Genomic DNA, 26,489 nt, shown 5'->3' with positions numbered 1-26,489 from the left:
CATTTCCGAAGGATATTGCAAATATGCTAATAGAATAGTGCACTTTGAAATAGTGCGGCCAGATAGGAGTACTACAAAGACACGCAATATAAGCCTTGAAGGGATAAATGTTACCTTAGTGTCGCTCGCGTCCCTAGTAAAGCGAGAATGTTAAGAAACTTGAAGAGCCACTGGATGGAACAAAGGAAAGCTAAAAGCGAAAGAATGAAGAATGTCGTATTGAAGTTTTCACAAGAAAAGGGATATGCAAAAATATTGGAAGAGTAATGAGAAGAGATATAAGGAAGCATTATGAATAAGGTGTGACACATGGATGAAAACGGTAAAATGTTACAAACCTATAGTCAAATGAAGGAACAGACGAAAGGTGATGGGCCTTAAGACAACAAAAGAGTATAGGCCATAAGGTTATATCCTCATTTTGATAAATAAGTTTGTGGCTCCAACACGACTACCATAAAGGAGAGTTAATCCCCAAAGTAATTGAAATCAGTATGGGCTGGTAAACAAGATAAACTAAATATTAATTAGGGACTGAATGATTGGAAAGTACTCGGCATCATGGTAATTTTAGATTTTGTTCCGGTAGTAATAGAATGGACCACAGAAGGAGATTCATGATGAATTTAGAGAATGGTCATTCAGGGAGACGCTTCCCTAGAGCAAGCAATGTGAGCAAAGTTAAGCTTAAGAGACTGTATATTCCAGTTACGCTAAGTGTCACCCTCGCGAGTAAGGGAATTTGTCATCCTTGGTATAGAAGGATTGCCGCGAGGCGAGTAAGGATTATTTATGTTGAGGTAAAACATCTATAGGTAAATCCTTGTGGCTTCAGCCTTTAGTATACCCCTAAAGGGGGGAATATGGAGTGATGTGGCATTAAGTAAGAATTAAGTGTTTCTAGGCCTATGGAATGGTAAAGGAAGTAAAGGTTCCTGCCCGAGCTGTTATTAATAAATAAAGAGCCAGTGCGAGACGTAAGTTAAGACAAAGTAAATAACCCAAGAAAGATTACGAGGAATATTTATACGATAATGGACCAACGAGTAGTTAGTAATTTGTCAGGAAGATCCCAGTTATGGCTAAACAGGAGGTTGCAAATGAGGCATCAGATCGTGTAAGATAAACATAGTAGAACCCAATGTGAAGAATTCAGCCTCAAAGAATATCATTATAATACTTGAGATATATTCAAACAAGAGTCGGGGTAGTTAAAAGTACCGTATGAGTCTTACGGGGATAAAACAAAGTGCCATTGGGAAGGCAGTTAGAATATTGGTTCAGAAGCAACCATACAAGCACAAGGGCATGGAAGTAAGCAACTACAAATGATTAGATTATAGGCAAATAAGGACATCAAAAAGGTCCTTAATAAGCTCACAATTTTACGAGAGTCAAGGGTTCTCTCTAAGTACTACAAAGAAAGGCTAGCTGGGGAGATAAGAAAGAAGGCTTCAACCTAAGCACAATGACCAAAAGAGAAAATGGTTGTGTAACAACAATCTCGTAACAACTTTGTAAGCATTCCAAAGGAAAATGGCACCTACCGTAGCTAATGAACATGAAGTAAGAATAAAAGTAATATTTGAGATCATATGAGTTGCATGAAAACTCTATCAAGTATGGGAACTAAGATAAGCTAAGTATGGATGCAACAAGGGGGCAGAAAGACCAGGAAAAGTAATAGCTTACATTGAAAGAAAGCTAAGAAGGAACGAAAGAATTATTTGATCAATGATCCAGAGCTAGTACATTATGGATACACTCAAGATTTTGGAACATTATCCAGGCAGCATATTTGTTGACAATCATTCAGCCATAGAAGACTCTGGTATAAGTTAAAAGAAAGAATTGAGCCCATGACATAGACAAAGGATTGAATTGTTAGAAGATTGTATCAGGGATATTCCATAATGCTCATGAAAGGCTAAGGTAAGAACTGATACCATGAGACACGAATTGGAATATAGCTTAAGCCTATATAAAGGCTGGCCAGAAGGAAGAGGAAACTAAATAATTACATCACTTAAGTGAACCAGGAGTCTGACTATTGGACCTAGAAAAAAAATTATTATAGAAGTTGTGCTTGAGAACATGACAGAATCGCTCTTAATATCAGATATTCAAGAGAAATAACACAACAACCATAATCTATAACGACTCTACAAAGAAGCCATCTAGAAGAAGTACCAGCCTGATAAGAAGTTAGTACGAAGCTCCCACCAGATTGTGTGTGCACCAGAGATGCGAGTTTTATAATAGGGCTTCAAGTTATGGACGTGAATTACACCTAGATGGAAGGGAGGTTATGAAAAAGATAGAAGATATGATACGAAATTTTATGTAAGTAAGGTAAAAGTGAACAACATACGAGATACTAAAATGCAGAAAGTTGTGAATAGTTCATACTTCGGATAAAAGGTTATAAGCATGGGGATTCAATATCCAAGAATGATAGCGGCATCGTTAGGGACATATATTCCAGCCTATGGTTTCTACGTATTGAGAGGTGTAGTTAAAAGAGTATAGAAGAGTTAGAGACGATGTGATGTCTCACTTGATGTTCTAAAATAAAACAAGGAACTTTAAGCAAGTTGAAGGAAGATAACGAGTAGTATAAATATATATGTATAGGTCGCGAGCTAAAGTATGGTAAAGTGAGTTTTAGGAAAATAGGAATACGGAAAAGAAAGGATAGTGAGAAGGTGACGAAAATGGATTATTCGTCATGATTAGGCCCATGAAAACAAGGAAGCTAATGGCTTCTCTATGTTATAGTAAGCTCACTATAGCCTGAATGGACTCAAAGAAGTTACTATTCATAAGTAGCATTTTGAAAAGATGGAATGCTTCCCTAATAGTATAATAAGTGTGTAATTGTGATAGATAAAGGATGACATTTGGGCCTTCGATTGAGTAATGATTTGTAAAAGAAAAGGGATTCACGAATTGTATGAGATGAGATTAGGCTGTCATTCTACGGATGAGCAGTAATGAAGAAGCATTAAAAGACTTATATTTATACATATGGAATAAGCATCGGGAGTAAGTTGGGATTTGGTAGCAGACCTCAGCAACGATAAATTAAAGTAACAGTTATGGTAGTAAATTTATACGGATGGCTAAACGGACCTATGCGATGAGATAAATATTCGTAAATTCAACAAAGTACTGAGCAAAGAACTTCAGTATAATCATAGATGCCCAAAGGGACATCTTATCAAGATTTACATATCAAGCCTAGAGATTGGGCACACTTACAAGGTCAAAGTTGTACAGGTTGCGTGATGAAAAGTAGCAATAATTACGAGATTGGAAAGATTCTGACTACAAGTTGTGGTGTGAGAAGGAGGCCTAAGGGGGGAATGCCCTGGACTGTGGACTTATTCACAGAATAATTGCGTAGATGGCAAGGGAAGTCCTAAAGTATTCGGAAGATATAAGTTATGAAAATGATAAGTGCATCAGTCAACATTCGAGGACGAATGTTCCAAAGGGCGGAAAAATGTTACGTCCCGCGGTATTATATTATGGTGATGTCACGCTTCGCAGTATTAGGTTACGACGATGTTAAACCTTGAAGTATTGTATGTGGAATTTGTCGTAAGGTAATTGACATCAGTCCAAGTAAAAGATTATTTGGAGATTATAAGGGTTATGCTATTTCCCAAAGTGATTAGTAAATTCATGAAGGTGAAAGGGGGAGCAAGTCAAAGAACATAAATTTTGTCCAAATTTGGAATTTTGGGATAAAATACGGTCCGAGCTAAAATACCCGGTATTTATGGACTAGTACCATACAAGGTACTACGTGGCCATGATAGTAAGGTGTACAAGGTATGTTAAAAGAGAATAATATTTAATTAAGTTGAGACAATTCTTAATTATGTGGGTAGTTGATTAATTACCATGTAGCGGGAGACTACCTAGTTGATTATTGGATAAGATTTAAATTGCCCAACAGAAAGATTATGTGGAAGCTACAGAGGCTAAAGAAACGAATGCAAAATTTGGGGGAAACACTTATTTCCTTTCATTATCTAACATGCTACAAGTGTATTAAAAAAATGTGTTGGCATCAGATTATAAAGAAAGACATATGATTGACACATGCAAGGATTAAGCTATTTCTTAAAAAAATAATATGACCTCCCTAACTTTCCATTTGAAGTTACATACTTTCCCAAGTGATAATATGATACAAACGTAGATATATTGTTGTATATCGGTGGAGAATGTAAGTTTTAGTTGAAAAGACTTTCGGGTGGAGGTATATTGAATGAGTTGAATGATACAAACGTATATTTTGCTAGTCTGGCAAGTTACTTATATTTTTATAGTTTTGTATATTACCATATTCTCCTTATGGGGAATTCATATTAAGTTAAGTATTTCCTTCTTCCAGTCAAGAGAGCAGAGAAGTTACACATATACAGTATAAAAAGTATTTTCATTTCTATCGAGCTATAATCGATGGACAGGCCCCTATTGGGCAACCTCTGATCAGATGGTAAGTTGTATGACGATCCTGATGTGGCCGAGCACATATGAGTGAGCCCAGTTGATCGAGATACAGAGCCTAGTATGGCCAAACACTTATGAGCGAGCCTACTACGGCAGAGCATATATATATATATATATATATATATATATATATATATATGTTTGTATGTATGTATACCGAGCCTTATAGGCCCGGACAACTATTTTACTTACTATATTGAGAGAATTGAGTTAGTATCAGCAAGTAAGCATATCTTCAGATTATCTTTGACTTCCAGCTACTTACAGTTATTATATTATCAGTTCAGTTTTAGCTTTCAGTATATTGCCTTACATACTCAGTACATTATTTCGTACTGACGTCCCTTTTCTGGGGGCGCTGCATTTCATGCGTGTAGGTCAGACAGACGGACGAGTAGGCCTCTTCAATAAGTGTTGCCCGAGTTCAGCTTGATCGGTAAGCTCCATGCCTTTCGAAGTTTTCTGGGTCTACAGCCTTATGCATATCTTGTATATATATGTATATATGTCATGAGTAGGTCGGAGAGCCATTTCGATCATATTATATCTATCAGTAGAGGCTTGTAGACATATCTTATCAGTTAGTGCAGTATGTTGAACTTTCAGGCCTTGTATGTATATTTGATTGGTCTATCAGCAGTAATAAATATGGCAGCCTTGTCGGCTAAGTTTTATATTGATATTTAGTCAGCATTCGGTATCGTCTTGTAATGTGGCCCATGGCCAAAAGTATGTCATCATATGTTCAGGGTCCCTTAGTTGCAAGTTGGTACGCAAGGATAGGTGAGGCACTGGGTACCGGTCTCGCCCCCCCAATTCGGGGCGTGACACTATGTGTCGCTTAGGCCTACCTCAGGCACAATGAGGTCCCCAAATTAGGGCGCGAATCATTGCATGACTTTGTGTAACATGTTTAAATATTGCAAACACTCTTTTATCTCACCTTACTAACTTGGTTACCTTTTGCTTTTTCTTTTATTTTTGATTATTCCCACTCCCAAAGGTTGGTTTGTTCATACTGGCATCATCAGCATACCACACTAGAACCAAACACTACCGCGAAACACACAAAACCAAAACCTACCACCAAATCCTCACGAACCATACTAGTATCCCGCACCTCCCCAGAACCTTAACCCGCCACCAGTACCAACCCCTCGACAACACCACCATCATCCAACTCAATAGACACAAACCACTACTGATCACACTTCCCAGAATGCGCCACAACATACTCCCGATCCCCAAAACTCGACCAATGAGCATCCTTATACCCAAGCTCCCGAAATCCATCAAAACGATCCGATATATATGGAAACTTTACCCCACACCCTACAACCAACCCTATACATACCTGGATCGACTGAGAAGGACCTGCTCATTAAAAATATGGAAGAGGAACTCAAGAAGCTCACTGGTAGCGTTCAGAGTGTTGAAGGTGGTAAAGGCGTTGAAGGTCTAAACTATGAGGACCTGTGAATTCAGCAGGATGTACAACTTTCGGAGGGTTACAAACCTCCCAAGTTAAAAATGTTCGATAAAACTGGTGATCCGAAACTGCATCTAAGAATGTATTGTGACAAGCTTGTAGGAGTAGGCAAGAATGAACAAATCTGCATGAAACTGTTCATGTGAAGCCTCACATGAGATGCTTTTTCTTGGTATATCAGTCAAAACCCAAAGAAGTAGGTTAGTTGGGTGAGTATGGCATCCAACTTCATGGATAGATTTAGGTTCAACACAGAAAATGCGCCAGACGTTTTCTACATTCAAAACCTCAAGAAGAAGCCGACTGAAACCTTCCATGGATATGCTACTCGTTAGAGATCAGAAACTGCGAAAGGAAGGACAACACTTGAAGAAGAACAAATGAACAAGTTCTTTTTCAGGGTTCAAGACCCGCAGTATTACGAAAGGTGAATGGTTATTGAAAATGACAAATTCTCCGACATCATCAAGTTAGGAGAAAGAATAGAAGAAGGAATTAAGAATGGGATGGTGACTAATTTCGAGGCACTGTAGGCCACTAATAAATCTTTGCAATCAGGAGGTATTTAGAAGAAGAAAGAAGTAGGTGCCGTGAAGGTAGCCTAGAGTCGTAAGTCTCCTCTCACGTACCAAGCACCTCTACCCATATAACAACCCTCACCCCCAGATACCAACATCCTGCTACCACCTACCATGCCTATATTACTTAATCTGGATATTATCATTCACCACCACCCGCCCGCCAAAACTACCAAAAACCACAACCAAATTTGGACCGCAGGCCGCTAGATAATACACCCCAATTGCTGAACCCATTGACCAACTGTATCAAAAACTAAAGGCCGCTAGTTATGTTACTCCCATCCCTGCTGTTGTTATGGAAAATTACTCCCAATGGATCAACCCCAACAATACATGTGCATATCATTCAGGTATGAAGGGTCATACCATTGATGGGTTTCGCACATTGAAAGAAAATATTCAGACCCTGATCGACACTAAGGTCATACATGGCAAGGAAGCTGCACCAATTGTTCGTAACAATCCTCTCTCGAATCACAAAGGTAAGGGAGTAAATGTGATATAAACTGATGAATAATGGGATCAGGAAGGATCCATCGAACTCATTCGAGAGGGAGACATTCCTAAAACATCTCCAGTCACCCTCACGCCAGTTGTGGTACAAACCCAGGCACCATTTAAAGTTGAGGTATCTACACCCTTCACTGTGATGGTAGCTCCCACACCATCTTACAAGTCTGATGCCATCCCATGTGACTATGTTGTTGAAGCAAGGAGAAAGCAAAAAGCAAAAAAGGAGGAAACAAGTGCGGCACAATGTATGACTAGAACTGGCACAATTTACACACCTGAGAACCTAGGAGGAACATGCAAGGAAGCTGCATCTAAGCCGCTTGTTGTTGAGACTGACACTGCAGATCTTTGGAGAAAGGTACAATGAGAGAGTACTCTGTTGTTGACCACTTGAACAAAAATCTCGCTCAAATATCCATCTTGTCACTACTGCAAAACTCGTATGCGCACATGAATGCTTTGATGAAGCCACAAAATCACTTTTCATGAAGATGAATTACCACCAGAAGGACTGAGTCATAAAAGGGCGCTACACATCACGATGCAATTTGAGGATAAGTTCATCGCCAGGGTCTTGATAGATAGAGGTTCAAGTCTCAACATATGTCCATTGACTACTCTGAAGAGACTGGGTAAAGATCTACACGAAATACGGATGGGAAGCATGAATGTGAAGGCGTTTGATGGATCTCAGAGAACCACTATTAGAGAAATCAACCTCAGTCTACAGATGGGCCCAACTTGGTTTGATGTGGAGTTCCAAGTGCTAGATATATCTGCTACTTACAACCTCTTATAGGGGAAACCATGGATACATGTCGTCGGTGCAGTGGCTTCAACCCTGCATCAGGCAGTGAAGTTTGAGTGGAATCATTAGGAGGTGATCATTAATGGAGATGGAAGTAACCCCATATACACCAATCAGACCGTTCCACAATATCAAAAATAGAAAGAAGCTAGGTGGAGAAATATACCATCACATTGAATGAGTCAGTGAAATTGAAAGGACCGATGGTGGATCAACAAGATAGAAAGCATAGTGCTATGGACGGGGTATGAACCCAGCAAGGATCTTGGCGAAAAGCTTAAGGGGATTACCAAATTCGGACAACCATAGAATCATGGCACGACTTTTGGACTCGGATATTAATACACATGGTAGGAATACTAGGATTGGTCACCATCATGGCGTGCTCCTTACTATCCATTGGAACAACCGCTACCACATCTACACCAGACATTTCATCAAGCTAACATGATATGGTGATATGAGAAAGATAAGGTTTTAGCTCGCATGAGGAAGCTATTTCTAGATGAAGAAGACATGGACTACAGTGCAATAGTTGGGGATGAGGAGGAAGACCTTACTATTCAGACCATGGAGAAAAGAGTTGTTCTCAAGAACTGGAGCGCTGCACCATCCCAGGCATGGCGAGTTCCTAGGTAGCCTGGCAAATTAGCATGAATTATATTAAAATAATTTTGAGCATTTGAGACATTTTTAGCATTTTTTATTAAATAATTGCTCGAGCCATCGAGCTGCACTTGTTGACGTTTTTAAAAATTTATTAGTGCATTACTGCTTTTCGTATTTATTATTAATTTTTTACATTTTTTCAGCATTACTATTACCTATCCCGATAAACCTATGACTGTGACATGTAATGTGCCAACGCAACATAAGGATAGTGATTCAGAGGATCTGGAAGACGATATAATACCTGAGGAAATCATCAGAGAATTAGAAAACTTTGAAAACAAACCTAAGTGTAATTTGGAGGAAACTGAGGCTGTTAACTTAGGGGATTCCGAAATGGTCAAGGAAACACGAATAAGCATTCATCTATCATCGTCAGAGAAGGAAGAGTACATCGGATTCCTAAAAGAGTATGAATATATATTTGCGTGGTCCTACGATGATATGATTGGTTTGAGCACATCCATAGTGGTTCACAACTATCCACTAATCCAATGTGTCCACTGATAAAGCAGAAGGTCAGAAAGTTCAAGCTGGATATGAGTTTGAAGATGTCACGACCCAGATTTCCCACCCTCGGAGGTCATGATGGTGCTTACTTGTGAAAGCTAGTCAAGCCAACTATTAATGTTCTACATGTTTAACATTCAACCCAACAGACATAAGCCAACACTAAAGTTAAATACATTATAAGTGAGGGAGAGTTATAACATAATTAAATAAACCAATACAAGTCTACCCATGAATCTGGTGTCACAATAACACGAACATCTATGATTTTTACTATAACTATTGGTCTCGAAAGAAAGATAAAATTGTTCTCAAAATGAAAGAGACAACAGAAAAACTAAAGCAGAGAAGGGGGATTTTAGGCTCTGCGGAGGCCAGCAGATCTACCTTGGTCTCCCTAAACTGAAGGCAGCTACGTCAGCTACTCATCGAGTCCAGTACCGAAATCTGCACAAAAGAGTGCAGAGTGTAGTATCAGTACAACCGACCCCATGTATTGAGTAAGTGTCGAGCCTAACCTCGGCGAAGTAGTGACGAGGCTAGGATACGATAATCATGTATATACCTGTGCAGTTAAATCATGTACAAACAGATACATAGTAATCGAAATCAACAGAATAAAGTAAGAAGGGGACATGCTGCGGGGGAACAACAAATTCTAACATTAATCCAGTAAAAAAATATTAATAAGGAGCATAATGAACATCATATCTAAGTCAATAAAGGTAATGAAATGGTAACACGTGCACGACATCACCCTTCGTGCTTTTACTCTTGTCCTCACCATATGAAACATCATAAATGGCTCGACATCACCCTTCGTGCATTACCTCACATAATCATGGAACGACATCACCCTTATTGCATTATACCTCACAATATCGGAAAGGCATCACCCTTCGTGCATTAACACTCATAATATCGTGCACGGCATCACCCTTCGTGCTTTACACTCTCTCACAATAACATGCACGACATTATTCTTCGTGCTTTACACTCTTCCTCACCTAAAAAATAGAAAACAATATGTCCCGGCAAGGGAATCAACAATATCAACAATAACATCCCGGCAAGGGAATCAACAATATCAACAAAACATCCCGGCAAGGGATTTAGCTATAACTAATCTCGTTTTCAAAAATTACTTTACAAAAATGAAACTCAACTTGTGCCAATTCTCAATAATAATCAATTACCAAGAAACTATCATAAGCTTTGTTCAACATTAATAATCATCAATTTGAGCATGATCGATACAAAATAGAGTCACAACAACCATGGTATAAGACTCACGAGCATGCTTGACACCAACGTATAGATACTCGTCACCACACATATACCTCGTACTCGGTACAATCACATAGCCAATTGACCACACCTCATGTTCCCTCAAACTAAGATAAGGCCAAACACTTACCTTGATTCCACGGACAAATTAAGCCTCAACTACCACTTTACCCCTCGGTTCCACTTCTAATTCCCTTGCATCTAGTCACAATGTAATTAATAATTTTAATATATGCAAAATAAACTAATTCTAATGCATTAAAATAGGTTCCCATTGTTTTCCCCAAAAAGTCAAATATTGACCCCGGGCCCGCTTGGTCAAAACCCGAAGTTCGAATGAAAACCCGATCACCCATTCACCCATGATCTCAAATATGTAAATTGTTTTAAAATCAGACCTCAAATCGAGGTCCAAATCCGCAAAATTTGAAAATACTAACTTCTATCCAAAAACACCCAATGTCCCATGGAAACCCCTTGATTTTGAAATGAAATCATGTAAAAAGATGTTATAGATTGATGAAAGTAGGTTAGAAATTACTTACTAATGATTTGAAGAAGAATCTTTCTTTGGAAAATCACCCAAGAGAGTTTAGGGTTTGAAAGAGTTTGAAAAATGGATGAAATCCCATCAAAAATCTCATTTAGCAGGTCTCAGATGTCGCAATTGCGATCAGGGTTCGCAATTGGAATCCAGTCATCTTCGCGATTGCAAAGGAAAACATCGCATTTGCGACGGGTAGGCTTCACAATTCCCAACATGTGATCGCTTTTGCGAAGAGGGGCTTCCCAGGCTTGGTTCGCATTTGTGACACTGGGGTCGCATTTCCCAAACCTGAGCACCTCGCATTTGCTAGGCCTGATCTCGCATTTGCGAGATCAGAGGCCTGTTACACAACTGCAACATACCAGCAATTTTTCTGAGTCCAAATTCTCTCCGTGACCTATCCAAAACTCACCCAAGTCCTCGGCGCTCCAAACTAATCATGCACGCAAGTCTAAAAACATCATATGGACTTGCTCATGCGATCAAACCATTAAAATAACATCAACAACTATGAATTAAACCTCAAATTCATGAAATCACTCAAGAAATATTGAAATTTCTATTTTCTCAACTATAGGTCTGTTTTTATACCAAACCACTTCCAATTCTTACCACATTTCACAGATTCAACTTAATTATTATTTTAAACATGTACCGGGCTCCAAAACTAAGATACAGGCCCGATACCATCAAGAAAATGCATCAATTCACCTCTAAAAGCCTTTATATTTTCCAGCAAACAATTTTCTTTAAAAAAAAGTTTCTCAAGCTTGCGACCTTAGAATTCCATTCCGAGCATACGCCCAAGTCCCATATTTTTCTGCGAACCCTACGGGACCGTCCGATCCTGGGTCCGGGTCCGTTTACCAGGAATGTTGACCAAGGTCAACTTTAACTAATTTTAAAGACCAAATTCATTATTTTTCTAAAATTTCACATAAAAGCTTTCCGGAAATGTGCCCGTACTGCGCACGCAAATCGAGGTGGGACAAAAAGAGGTTTTTAAGGCCTCGGAACACAGTTTTGACTTCTAAAACAAGAGATAACCTTTAGGGTGATCACAAAAGATAAAAGAGGAGGTCACCAAACAAATCAAAGCCAAGGTTCTCTGATTGGTCGAATACCCGACTTGGTTGGCCAACATTGTGCTAGTTCCGAAGAATGATGGGAAAGTTAGAGTATGTGTCGATTACCAATATCTAAACAGAGCGAGCCTAAAGATGATTTCCCGATGCCCAACACACACATATTGATTGACAGCTTATCCAAGCATGAGCTCCAATCCTTTGTGGATTGCTTAGCAGGATACCATCAGATCTAGATGGATGAAGAGGATGTCGAAAAGACAGCCTTCATCACACCATGGGGGATATACTGTTACAATGATGTCGTTGGTCTGAAGAATGCTGGAGCCACCTACGTGAGAGCCATGACAACCGTCTTCCACAACATGATACACAAGGAAATAGAGGTGTACGTGGATGACGTTATCATCAAATCTAAAAGAAGTTTGGATCACATAGCACACTTGAAGAAAATTTTTGACCGGCTTCGAAAATACAATTTGAAGTTGAATACTTTAAAATGTGCCTTCGGAGGCCTTGCTGGAAAGTTAGGATTCGTCGTCAGTCGCCGAGGGATTGACTTAGACCCATCAAAAGTCAAAGCTATACAAGACTTGCCACCTCAAAGAATAAGAAACATGTGATGAGTTTTTTAGGGCGCCTCAATTACATTCGCCACTTCATAGCACAATCAACCATGATATGTGAGACAATCTTCAGAATGCTGAGAAAAGATGCTGTAACAAACTGGACTAAAGAATGTCAGAAAGCCTTCGACAAAATCAAGGAGTATATATCAAAATTGCCCGTTCTGGTCCCACCAGAATCGGGAAGACCTCTGTTGCTTTATTTGTCCATATTAGATGGCGCTTTTGGTTGCACTTTGTGACAACATAATGTAACTAGAAGAAAGGAGCATGCGATATATTATTTGAGCAAAAACTTCACGCCTTATGAAGCATGATACTCTTTGCTCTGAACGCACCTACTATGCTTTAACATGGATAGCTCAGAAGCTGAGGCATTATTTCTGTGCATACACTTCATATCTCATGTCAAGGATGGATCCGCAAAAATACCTCTTTCAGAAACCCATGCCTACGAGTAAGTTAGCAAAGTGGCAAATATTGTTGAGTGAGTTCGACATCGGCTATGTAACTCAGAAGGTCGTCAAAGGGCAAGCATTGGCAGATCATTTGGAAGAAAGTCCCATAGATGAAGAATACGAACCATTGAAAATGTATTTTCCCGATGATGAGGTGTCATTTGGAGGAGAAGATTTCACCGAGGCATATAATGGTTGGAGGATGTTCTTCGATGGAGCAACAAACTTCAAAGGAGTAGGTATCGGAGTTGTCTTAGTATCAGAAACCGGCTAACACTATCTGGTATCTGAAAAACTCAGGTTTCCATACACCAAAAATATGGTGGAGTATGAGGCCTGCATCTTGGGACTCAGGTTGTCCATTGACATGAAAGTTCAGGAACTGCTGGTAATCAAAGATGCAAATCATTTGGTGCACCAGGTTCTAGGGGAATGGGCTATGAAGAACACCAAAATATTGCCATATTTGCATTATGTACAAGAGCTGATTAAGAGGTTCACAAAGATACAAATTAAACATGTTTCGAGGATCCAGAATGAGTTTGAAGATGCGTTGACCACTTTGTCTTCCATAATACAACATCCAGATAATAATTTCATCTTTCCTATCCCAATAGGAATGCATAAGCAGCCAACTTATTATGCACATGTTGAAGAAGAGATTGACGAAAATTTGTGGTTCCACGATATCAAGGAATACTTGGCAAAGAGAGAATATCCAGAGCATGCTACCCATACTCAGAAGCACACGCTTTGAAGATTAGCCAACCATTTCTTTCAAAGTGGAGGAATTTTGTATAGAAGGATTCCTGACCTAGGATTGCTATTGTGTGTCGATGCCAAGAAGGCATCTAGATTGCTCGAGGAAATACATGCTGGAACCTGCATACAGCACATGAATGGTTTCATTTTAGCCAAGAAGATACTAAGAGCAAGGTATTTTTGGATGACTATTGAAATAGACAGCATCAAGTATGTTAAGAAATGTCAGCAATGCACATACATGCTGACATGATACGAGTACTACCCAATGAACTCAATACAACAAGTTCACCCTGGCTTTTCTCCGCTTGGGGTATTGATGTCATCGGTCCAATCAAACCCGCTGCTTCAAACAGGCATAGGTTTATTCTGGTGGCCATATACTACTTCACAAAATGGGTTGAAGCTACATCTTATAAAGCTGTAACTAAGAAGGTTGTAGCGAATTTTGTTCGGGACCACATTTTTTGTCGATTTGGAGTACCAGAGTCAATCATCACTGACAATGCCGCCAATCTCAATAGTGATTTAATGAAAGCCATGTTTTAAACATTCAAATCAAGCATAGGGACTCCACAGCATACAGGTCGCAAATGAACGGAGCCGTAGAAGCCGCCAACGAGAACATGAAGAAGATATTGAGGAAAATGTTGGACAATTACAAACAATGGCACAAGAAGCCGCAATTTTCTTTACATGGATATCGTACCACAGTTCGCACATTAACTAGGGCAACTCCCTACCTACTAGTTTATAGTACTGAAGGCGTTATTCCCGCCGAAGTGGTAATTCCTTCTTTATGAATCATACAAGAAGCTGAGCTCAGCGATGCAGAATGGGTACGAATCCGGTATGAACAACTAGCTCTCATTGATGGAATAAGAATGAATGTGGTATGTCACAGTCAAATCTACCAGAACATAATGGCAAGAGCTTTGAACAAAAAGGTCAGGTCAAGGCAATTCGCACCAGGGCAATTAGTGCTAAAGTGACTCTTCCCGCACCAGGATGAAGCCAAGGGAAAGTTCTCACCCATCTGGTAGGGCCCTTCCATAGTTCATCGGGTATTGACAGGGGGAGCACTTATACTTTCAGAAATTGATGGATAAATTTGTCCGAAACCTATCAATTCAGACATAGTCAAGAGATACTATGTTTAAGATTGTTTGCATTTTTCTATTTGATGTATCTGAACTACGCTTGACCTGATTCCCATTTAAGAGGAGATATATAGGCAGCCCAGTGGATTCGGTCACATCATAATAAATCTTCATTTCCCTATGGTCAGAAACTGGGGCAAGATCTCGAGTTTACCCGATTTCATCACGTTTGGAACATCCAAGGAATGTGTTGCCAGAAGTATGCATTTAAACTGGGGTAGAATTTTAAGGGAAGAATTTTGAGGAGGACCCTCAAATTCTGAAGCAAGGAGGTTGTGATCTCAAAATGCGTCACAGTCATCAGTTCATCTAAATTATTTGATCTCATTATCACATATTTCAAGCAACTACATTTCTTATAATAATAATTTGTCAAATACATGCATGCTTTTTGAATTTTCTTTTCTGTGGCAGCCAGACGTTACATAAGGTAACTCAAGCAGGGCCTCAAGACAAAAGGCAAAGCAAGGAAATTGAGAGCACGAATCAACCGTCTATAACATCCCGTAATTTAATATTAGGATAAGTCGTAGTAATCCATATGACCTTGAAGGGATTAAGACAATTCATGAGGTTATAACGGATTTGTGACTATGTTATTATAAGATACCGTAAGTTTAACAACATTGATATTGCTATATACATTTGATATGGTATTTTGAGAGGAATATTTTTGTAAAATAGTTTGAAAAAAATATATGATTGTATATAGTTATTAATATTACTACTTTAGAATATGCTTTAAATTATACACATAATATGAGAAAGTTTATGAGATTTTCTTTATTGAAAAGATAGAAATTATTTTCTCACAAGAAAAGAAGGTTATCTTTTTACCATTTAAAGAATTAAGCGTACGAAAATTTATAGTCTTTATATGAGATTAGGAAATATTATGTACTACTTGTTCATACGCCTCTTTTCTACATATGTTCTCAAGATATGCTTTAATTATTTGGTTACTATAAACACTAGTCTTTCCTGTAGGAGATGATAAAGAAGACCCCCTATTTATTTTCTTTTACATGAAAATTCCATAATTGGCATTTGAGTAGTACGTTGGCTTCTTTAATATAGTTCACATCTTATTATGGGCCTATTTTAAGCTATAAACTAAAGGCAAAAGTTTCTTTTATTAAAATCATATTTTCATCCTTTATTAGTTATTTCAATTTCCAAACACTTAAGGAGTTTTATGGTCAATCTCATAATTAGTTTTTGTTGGTTTTTATTATGTGATAGGCTATTGTCCAGTAGACTAATATTTCGCTTTTATTTAAATTTTTTGAGTATACTATATATTCGATAACTATTATTATTACTCTAGTTGAATCTTGGTATAATTTTTATCCATTTCTCTTAGTTTCTATGCATATAGATATTTAGTTTATTTAACATGGATGTTATAAATAATAATGTATGTATTTAATTTATATGGTACCACATGACCATGATAGTAAGTTATATAATGTGTATTAAAAGTGAGTAGTATTTTAAGTAAGTCGAGATAATTCTTAATTATGTGAATAATCGGGTAATTATTGATTTCAGTGGGAGATTAGCAATTAATTAAAAAGTTGGTAGCTAATTGTCACGACCCAAAATCTGACCCGGTCGTGATGGCACCTATCGTGGAACTACGCCAGCCACTTATTCCAATTTTTCATTTTTACCCAATTTATTTACTTAGAAAAACATCAATTATTTAAAAAAAATCCAATAATAAAAGATAGAAGTATCAAAACAGCGGAAAGAAGTGCAACCCCGACATTGGGCGTCACTAGTCATGAGCAAACTAATACAACTGTCTGAGATACAAATCTAGAATATTCTGAATACATCCAATAAGTAAAGCTAGAGGAGGACAGGGAAGGAGAAGTCGGGACTGCGGTTGCCAAGCAGCTACCTCGCAATCTCCAGTGGAAGTCCACACAAAGAAGATCAGCAATCGCTACCGTGACCAAATACACCCGGATCTGCATATAAGGTGCATGGGTAACGTAAGTACACCAACTCAGTAAGTAGCAAGTCCAACCTGTGGACTGACATGTAGTGACGGACAAAACCTCAATAGGCAAATAACAATTAACAGAACAGAAATATAGACATGCTTACAATTCAAGAAAACTCAATAGTAATAGATGCAACTGATCAGTAAAAAGAGTTCAAAACTCAAAGATTTCATATATGTACCAATGCACACTAGCATGATGAATGTTCCACAACCTCCACTCACAAGTTCTCAACCAATCGGTATTGTATATGGCCATCCATCCTAGGGAAGGTCCATCCCGGAATATATATCACTGACCGCAATCATTCAGTACCGAGAACACAGGCGGATCAAGACTCTCGGGGAAGATCCATCTCCCAGTAGTACTTCGGACAAGATCCATGTCCAGGGATGATTCATCCCTCAATATAATCATCTACTGCGCTCACTGGGGTGTAAAGACTCTGGAGGGGCTTCTCTAAGCCCAAGCGTTATATTAATGCCAGCGAAAGCATGATCAATATCGTGGTTGCGGCGTGCAGCACATCCCATACTGTCAATTAATATTCGGCTCTCGGCCTCACTCAGTCAATACTCTCCAGTCTCACACACATGGGCAAAAATGTCATAATACAAGCCCGATCAATGAAATTATATGTCAAATAGCAATAATCGAGACAGAGGCATGATATAATATGCATGAATAGGACTGAGTATAGAATATACATGAATCTACTGACATGATAGCAAGAAACTACCTATCGGGTCTCAACTGTGTTGGCGTGAAGCCTTAACATGATAATTAACATGATTTGCAGCTTATCAACTTGATCACATGATTACAACAAAGATATCAACATAAAAGAGTAGCTAAGCGGTGCCATAGAATGATCCAGGCCGCATTTCACACGGTGCACGCCCACACGCCCATCACTTGGCATAGTGTCACCTTCATAATAGTCATGGAACACATCGTTCGGTGTCTCGAACCCGCAGAACCAATGTTGGAAGCGTTACTTACCTCAAGCCAAGCCAAAACTCTAGCCCGCGATGCCTTTCCTCTGTAATCAGCCTCCGAATTCCTCGAATCTAACCAAAATCAGTTCATAACCATCAATATACGCTAAAGGAGTGAAACCAATACCAAATTATCCAAATTACAACACAAAATCCAAAATTGACTAAACCCGACACTCGAGCCCACCTCTCGGAATTCGACAAATTTTACATCAATAGTATCCTTATTCCGCCACGAGTTCATTCACACCAAAAGTACCAAAATCGGACCTCAAATGGTCCCTCAAATCACCACTGATTTTCCCTTAAATTTCATGCTAATAACAATAAAAATTACCATAATAAATATCTTAGTAACCAAGGGCCTTACCTCAATGAATCCCTCTGAAAATCTCCCTTGAAATGGCCCCCAAAAGCTTCACCCCGAATGAAATATTGAGAAAATGGCCAAAAATCGTGAAGGGTGAAATATATACCTTCTAACCTAGGGATTCCGCACCTACGGTCATTTCCTGCTTCTGTAGTCCCGCCTCTACGGTCTAACCCACCGCACCTACGATTTTCAATTAAAGGCCTGGGACCGCACCTGCAGTCACTCTCTCGCACTTGCGCCATCACAGATGCGTCCAGACATCTGCTTCAACGGCTCTGCCTGACTCACCTCTTGACCGATTCCGCAGCTTGCTTCCGCATCTGTGGGAGTCACACCTGCGGCCTCCCAACTGCAGATGCGGTTATGATAGCAACCATAAAACTTCAGCTGCAAACTCCCAATTCCTAACTTTCCCACAACCATCCAAAATCACCGTGAGACCCCAGGACCTCAACCAAAAGCACAAACAAGTCACATACCACTATCCAAACTTATACCAACCTTCAAAACACCTCAAACAACATCAAATCAACCGAATCACATTGGATTCAAGCCTAAGGTTCCAAAAAATTTCCGAATTCTGCTTTTGATCAAACCACATCCTAATGACCTAAAATTTTACACACACATCCCAAATGACACAACGGACCTTCTTCAACTCCCGGAATTCCATTCCGACCCCTATATCAAAATCTCACCTATCAACCGGAAAAACGCCAAAATTCCAATTTCGCCAATTCAAGCCTAAATCTACTCCGGACCTCCAAATACCATTCTGATCACGCTCCTCAGTCCCAAATCATCTGCCGAAGCTATTCGAACCATCAAAATTCACATCCGAGCCCTTATTCACATAAGTCAATATCCGATTGACTTTTTCTACTTAAGCTTACTCAAAAGAGACTAAGTGTCTCAAACCATAACAAACCTTTCCTAACCCGAACCAATCAACCCAATAACATATAATACAGCTGAACAAGACAATAAGAAGCTGAAATGGGGGAAATGGAGCGGTAACTCATGAAACGACCAGCCGGGTTGTTACATTCTCTCCCTCTTAGACAAACGTTCGTCCTCGAATGGGTCAAGAAACATACCTAAAGCCTCAAATAGGTAAGGATATCTGCTCTGCATCACCCGTTCAGTCTCCCAGGTAGCCTCCTCCATGGGCCGACCTCTCCACTACAATTTCACTAAAGCTATATCCATTGATCGCAACTTTCAAACCCGATGCTCCAAAATAGCCACTAGTTCTACTTCATAAGTCAAATCACCATCCAACTTAACCGTGCTGAAATCCAAAAAAATGAGACGGATTGCCAATATACTTCTGGAGCATAGAAACATGAAATACCGGATGCACACTCGATAAACTGGGTAGAAAAGCAAGCTCATAAGCCACCTCCCCAATCCTCCGAAGGACCTCGAAAGGCCCAATAAATCGAGGACTCAATTTATCTTTCTTCCCAAATCTCATAACACCCTTTATGGGTGAAACCTTCAACAGAACCTTCTCACCAACCATGTAGGACACATCTCGAACCTTCCTGTCAGCATAACTCTTTTGTCTTGATTGCGTTGTACGAAGCCTCTCCATAATCACTTTTACTTTATGTAAAGCATCCTACACCAAGTCTGTACCCAATAGCCTAGCCTCACTCAGCTAAAACCAACCAACTGGAGATCTATACCACCTCCTGTACAAAGCCTCATATGGAGCCATCTAAATACTCGACTGGTAACTGTTGTTATAAGCAAACTCTGCGAGGGGTAGAAACTGATCCCATGACCCTCTAAAATCAATGACACAAGCGCGCAACATGTCCTCAAATATCTGAATAGTGCGCTTAGAGTTCCTGCCGTCTGAGGGTGAAAAGTTGTGCTCAACTCAACCTGAGTACCCAACTCTCGATGCACGGACCTCCAAAACTGTGAAGTAAACTAAGTGCCCCTATCTAAAATTATGGAAACTGGGACACCATGCAAACGAACAATCTCCCAGATATAGATCTATGCCAACCGCTCCAAATAATAGGTAGTACAAATAGGAATGAAGTGTATGGACATGGTCAGCCGATCCACAATCACCCAAATAGCGTCTAACTTCTTTAAAGTTCGTGGGATCCCAACTACAAAGTCCATGGTGATCCGCTCCCACTTCCACTCTGGAATATCTGTCTGTTGAAGCAAGCCACCCGGTCTGTGATGCTCGTATTTCACCTGCTGACAATTGAGACACCGAGCTATGCATTCCACAATTTCCTTCTTCATTCTCCTCCAACAATAATGCTGTTTCAGTTCCTGATACATCTTCGTGGCACCCGGATGAATGGAATACTGTGAGCTTTGGGCCTCCTCCAGAATTTACTCTCGAAGCCTATCTATATTGGGCAAACATATCCGGCCCTGCATCCTCAACAACCTATCATCACCAATAGTCACATCTCTGGAATCATTATGCTGAACTCTGTCTTTAAGGACAAGCAAATGAGGATCATCATATTGGCGCTCTCTGATGCGATCAAATAAGGAAGAACGAGAAATCACACAATCCAATACCCGGCTGGGCTCCAAAATATCCAACCTCATGAACCGATTAGCCAGGGCGTGAACATCAACTTCAAAGGGTCTCTTCCCAACTGGAATATATGCCAAACTCCCCAGACTCATCGACCACCACATTAGCCTTTCCCAGACGGTACAAAATAGTGATATCACAGTCCTTTAACAACTCTAACCATCTCCACTGCCTCAAATTGAGATCCTTCTGCTTGAAAAAGTGTTGGAGGCTACGATGATTAGTAAATACCTCACAAGACACACCATACAAATAATACCTCCAATCTTCAACGCGTGAACAATGGCATCCAACTCCAAATCATGAACAAGGTAGTTCTTCTCATGGGGCTTCAACTGACGAGAAACATAAGCAATAACTCTACCCTCCTACATCAACACACACCCAATAACAACTCTCGAAGCATCACAATACACGGTATAAGAACATGAAGATGATGGCAACATTAACACTAGAGTTGTGGTCAAGGAAGTCTTGAGCTTTTGAAAGCTCGCCTCACACTCATCCGACTACATAAAAGGAGAACCCTTTTGAGTCAACTTGGTCAAGGGTGATGCTATAGATGAAAATCCTTGAACGAACCGACGGTAATACCCCGCCAAACCAAGAAAGCTATGGATCTCTATGGCCGATGACAGTCGGGGCCAACTCTGAACCGCCTCTATCTTCTTTGGATCAACTGAATCCCCTCGCTGGACACCACGTGGCCAAAGAAAGATATTGAACTAAGCCAAAACTCACACTTGGAGAACTTTGCATAAAGCTTCTCATCTCTCAATATCTGCAATACCACCCTCAAATGCTCCGCGTGCTCCTCCTGACTACGCGAATAAATCAAAATATCATCAATGAAGACTATGACAAAAGAGTCGAGATAAGGCCGAAATACGATGTTCATCAAATGTATGAACACTGCCGGGGCATTGGTTAGCCCAAAAGACATCACCAGGAACTCATAATGACTATATCAGGTCCTGAAAACTGTCTTAAGAATATCCGAGTCCCTGATCTTCAATTGGTGATAACCTAGACGGATATCAATCTTGGAGAACACTCTCGCTCCCTGAAATTGGTCAAACAAATCATCAATGCGATGCAGGGGATATTTGTTCTTAATGGTAGCCTTGTTCAACTGCCTATAATCAATGCACATCCTCATAGTGCCATCCTTCTTCTTCATAAATAGAACGGGAGCACCCCACGGTGAAACACTAGGCCGAATAAACCCCCTATCAAGGAGTTCCTAAAGCTGCTCCTTCAACTATTTCAGCTATGTTGGTGCCATATGATACGGTGGAATAGAAATGGGCTGAGTGCCCGGCACCAGATCAATACCAAAATCAATATCCATGTCTGGTGGCATGCTCGACAAGTCTACAGGAAATACATCGGGAAAATCCCTCACAATTGGAACATAATCAATGTTGGGAGTCTCTACACTAACATCCCTCACAAATGTTAAGTATGAAAGACAACCCTTCCCAACAATACACTAGGCCTTCAAGAATGAAATTATCCTATGGGAACATAATCGGTCGAACCTCGCCACTCAATCCGTGGCAACCCTGGCATAGCCAACGTCACGGTCTTAGTGTGACAGTCCAAAATAGCACGACACAGAGATAACTAATCCATGCCCAATATCACATCAAAATCCACCATATTGAGCAACAGAAGATCCACTCGGGTATATAAACCCCCAATAGTCACTGCACACGACCAATATACACGGTCCACAACAATAGTATCGCCCACTTGAGTAGATACATGAACAGAGGAAATAAGAGACTCGTGACGCGTATCTAAATAATAGGAAAAATATGATGACACATAAGAAAAGGTGGAACCAGGATCGAATAACACAGAGGCATCTATGTGGTAGACTGAGATAATACATGTAATCATAGCATCTAAGGTAATAGCATCTAGACTGGCTGGGAGGGCATAGAAACGGGCTTGACCACCACCTGATCGACCTCCGCCTCTAGGGTGACCCCAAGCTGACTGACCTCCACCCCGAGCTGACTAAGCATGTGGGAAAGTAACTAGTGTTGAAACCGAAGGATGACTCCTCTATTAGGATGAACCTCTCGTAAGATAGGTACAAAACCACTTGATATGACCCAAATCTCCACACTCAAAGCAACCACTCGTAGCAAGTGGCGGTGTGGACTGAAGCGAGCCCCACATAACGGGATGCCCACTAGAAGAACCCGGTATAGATGAGCCCTAAACTGATGGTGCCTAACTCAAACTCTGAGTTGGAAGGGTAGTAAGAGATGAGTGACACTAATGTCAACTGTGAGAACCATGGCCAGATGATCTCCTACGGTGACCTGAACGGGCTGGCTGAGCATGCCTAAATGAACAGCCTCTACCGGGCAGAAACTGGCCTCTCGAAGAAGAACCTTCAAAACTACCAGATCCCCGAGGCCTCTTAGCCTCCCTCTCCTCTCTCTCCTGGCAATGAACTGACTCAATCTCTCTAGAAATGTCAACCACCTCCTCATAAGAAGCATCAGATACCATCTCTCTGGTCAGAAAAATCCGTAGTTGATAGTTGAGGCCATCAACGAACCTTCTGATCCTCGCCCTATCCATGGGAACTAGCCAAATAAAATGACGGGCCAACTCGAAGAACCTCATCTCATACTGCATCACTAACAGACCCTTGTGACGTAGCTGTCACACCTCTTTTTTTACCCATACCCCGTAAAGGGTATAAAAACAAGGGAGTTTTTCCATTTAAAGGACAATTAAAACGGGATCATTTATTTATTAAAAATCAGAGTAGCCATTTGGGATAATTTATGGTGTCCCAAGTCACCGGTTCAAATCCCGAATTGAGGAAAAGGTTGACTCCATATTACAGTCCGCGAACCAGAAATCCGGGTAAGGAATTCTGTTAACCTGGGAGAAGGTGGTAGTCATTCCCAAGTTCTGTGGTTCTAGCACGATGCTTAACTGTTATATTTGGCCTATTATCTGATTTTAATACATGTTTTAACATATGGTTCAATTTTAACTTTGTGCCGCTTTGAATTATACTTAAGAAGATTGCAACGTTATTAAAATACGTCTCGAACCGCGTCACATAAATGCACCCGCAGTCTTTGACACATTTTAACATTGTTGAGATTTGAATTTGGGTCACATAAATGCGCACCCAAATTTAGGAAGATGAATTGTTAAAGTAACGTGCCTAAAGCAACTACGCGTTTGCAACTTTGCGAGGGCCATGGAAATTTACTAAATGGCATGCCTCGAATTCTAAGAATCGAAACAAGACTAGTTAAACGATAGTCCTAAACTATGTAATTCAAATGTATGAATGGCACGCCTCCAAACTATTCAACTAAATTAATTAGGATATTCATATTTGGAACTAATACGAAATTAATCACCGCAACTACATTACGGGAACCGTACCCGTAGTCGTAATGATCTAATTATATGCTTGTAGGTCTGCCTAACCATGAAATGCCAACAGTTGCAGTAAACCAGTCAAAGGAATAAGACAACTTAGAAGTAAGCACCAAATCAATTCTTCATGTTTTAGTAGTACAACAGCAACGAAAAGAATATGACTCAAAAATATATGGAAATTCCTTTTACATGAGAATAATTAGTGAACATAGAGGTGAAATAGAGTGAAATTCAAGTGCAATAACAATGACTAATTTCAGCTCACATGATCAGCCAAAGTAATGGTTAGCCCAGCTGTATAGCGTGATTTGACCTCCTAGCGCGCACCAAGTTTATCAGATGGAAGGATTCATAGATAACAATACTTATAGCAAGCTAGAAATTCCAGTTTCAAATTACACAGGCAGAATCTTTCACAACTGAAATAGTTCACAACTCACAACTCCAAATAGTCTTTTCCAGCCAACTCCAAATTTAGCTAGAGTCTTTACCAGGGAAATAGTTCACAACTGAAAGGAGAATGAGGACAGCCAAAAACTCCAAATGCACAACTCACAGTGAGTTTAATAAACCCCTTAAGACTGTTTCATATTGAAAAGTAAACTGAAAATCTCATTTCTCATGAGCATAGAGCATAAAACTCTGTTCCGCCTTTAAAGTTGCTTCAAAATCGAATTCAATTCAAATGATTAAGTTCATTTAATGGTCACAACATGAGAGATTTTAGTTAAACCAAGACAGATTCAATAACGAGGGCTAATAGCGCAGAATCTGCACTCAAACTGTGTAGATTTGCTGCTTAATTAGTGCAAAACAAAGCAGATTTTCAGCAGGCTCACAATCAAAACAAATGTCCCAAAATACTGCACGTTTCGGCACGTTTCATTGCTCGATTCAACTATTTTTGGCAGCGTGAAAGAACTAAGTTCTTACAGCTGTAACAATGCAGATAACTTTCGAGCAGGGGAAGGAAAACAGAGTAAATCTACACATATACAAGCAGCGAAATAGTTGAGTTTCAACACCAATTTAAACCAAGATCTGATGAGAATGAATCGTCAAGCGGCATACCAGATTCACAAATTCTTGCAGTCAACAAAGAATCCTACTACCTGTGTCATTTAACATGAAGAAACCAAGACAAACTAACACGGGTCTAACTCAGTAAAACATAAACCAATGCAGCTTTGCGCCGAGTTTTAAGACTCGATGAATCAAGACTAAAGTAGAAACGAGAAACTATTTTCCAATTCCCAAAACTTCAAGGTTGAGCTCAACTCACACGACTGGACCTCAACCTCTAGTTTTAAGTCCAAACAATGTCAAACAAACAGACGCGAACCAAGTTCTCAGCCACAACACATCGAAGAAAAACGACATAGCTCAACAGACTTTACAAAAAAAATATTCTCAGCCATTCACAAATCAATAAGAAACTAAACTCGAATTCACTGATTCGATCCTACAAAAACTTAAATGACAACAACAAAAAGATGCAAACTCAGAAATTCCATAGATCAAGAACAGCTAAAACCAGAGTTATATTTGAGAAAGAAAGCCGAACTTGCAGTTACGAACTTCTTTTAACAATTACAGCCTTAATAATACACCTCTTGCCTTTGAATACTAGCGAAGTTCAGCAGCAAATCAACAGAACAACCCTAGAAATCCAAGCCTGAACTTCAACTTTTATCTCCTTGAAACTCAAATCCGGATTCAGAAAAATAGAAAATTTTTTACCTATACTTCTCTTAAACCTTGAAAGGACTCCTCAAAGAAGAATATTAACCCTTAAAACCATCAGTTCAATAAGCTTTTTAACCCTTTTTTCGGAAAATTCTTTTTTGAGTCCCCTTTTTCACAATCGGATAAGGCTTCTTTTGAAGACCAATCCTTGATGAATGTGGGGCTCGGATTGAGTGAAATCAATCCAATGCCTCACACTCATCCATCATCTCATCTCCAGAGCCTTCCAATCGTGCGATAAAACTCGAATTCGAGCGAGTGAGAGGAGAGGGGAATATTTGGTGTCACAAACCGTTAGAAATGGTGATGAGGAGAGAGGGAGAATGCGTGAGGCAAG

At 39.8% G+C, this 26,489-nt stretch overlaps 2 protein-coding genes across 2 annotated transcripts; both read left to right on the top strand.

Annotated features, from left to right (window-relative positions):
- The first annotated feature begins 13,416 nt into the window (after positions 1-13,416).
- On the top strand, positions 13,417-13,854 carry LOC138868634 (uncharacterized). Its single transcript, XM_070146197.1, has one exon. The coding sequence runs from the start codon at positions 13,417-13,419 to the stop codon at positions 13,852-13,854; it is 438 nt and encodes a 145-aa protein (XP_070002298.1).
- A 227-nt stretch (positions 13,855-14,081) lies between these two features.
- LOC138868633 (uncharacterized) lies at positions 14,082-14,408 on the top strand. The gene has a single exon (XM_070146196.1). It carries the CDS (start codon positions 14,082-14,084, stop codon positions 14,406-14,408), a length of 327 nt encoding a protein of 108 aa, XP_070002297.1.
- Positions 14,409-26,489: the final 12,081 nt, after the last annotated feature.

The sequence above is a fragment of the Nicotiana sylvestris genome, chromosome 5, assembly GCF_000393655.2.
Source record: "Nicotiana sylvestris chromosome 5, ASM39365v2, whole genome shotgun sequence".
Taxonomy (NCBI): Eukaryota; Viridiplantae; Streptophyta; class Magnoliopsida; order Solanales; family Solanaceae; genus Nicotiana; species Nicotiana sylvestris.
The sequence above is the reverse complement of the archived record's forward strand: the minus strand, read 5'-3'. Positions and strand labels throughout refer to the sequence as shown.

Bases quoted from the DNA above. Each gene is read 5' to 3' on its own strand.
- LOC138868633 (XM_070146196.1), top strand. From the start codon at position 14,082: ATGTCAGCAATGCACATACATGCTGACATGATACGAGTACTACCCAAT.
- LOC138868634 (XM_070146197.1), top strand. From the start codon at position 13,417: ATGGTGGAGTATGAGGCCTGCATCTTGGGACTCAGGTTGTCCATTGAC.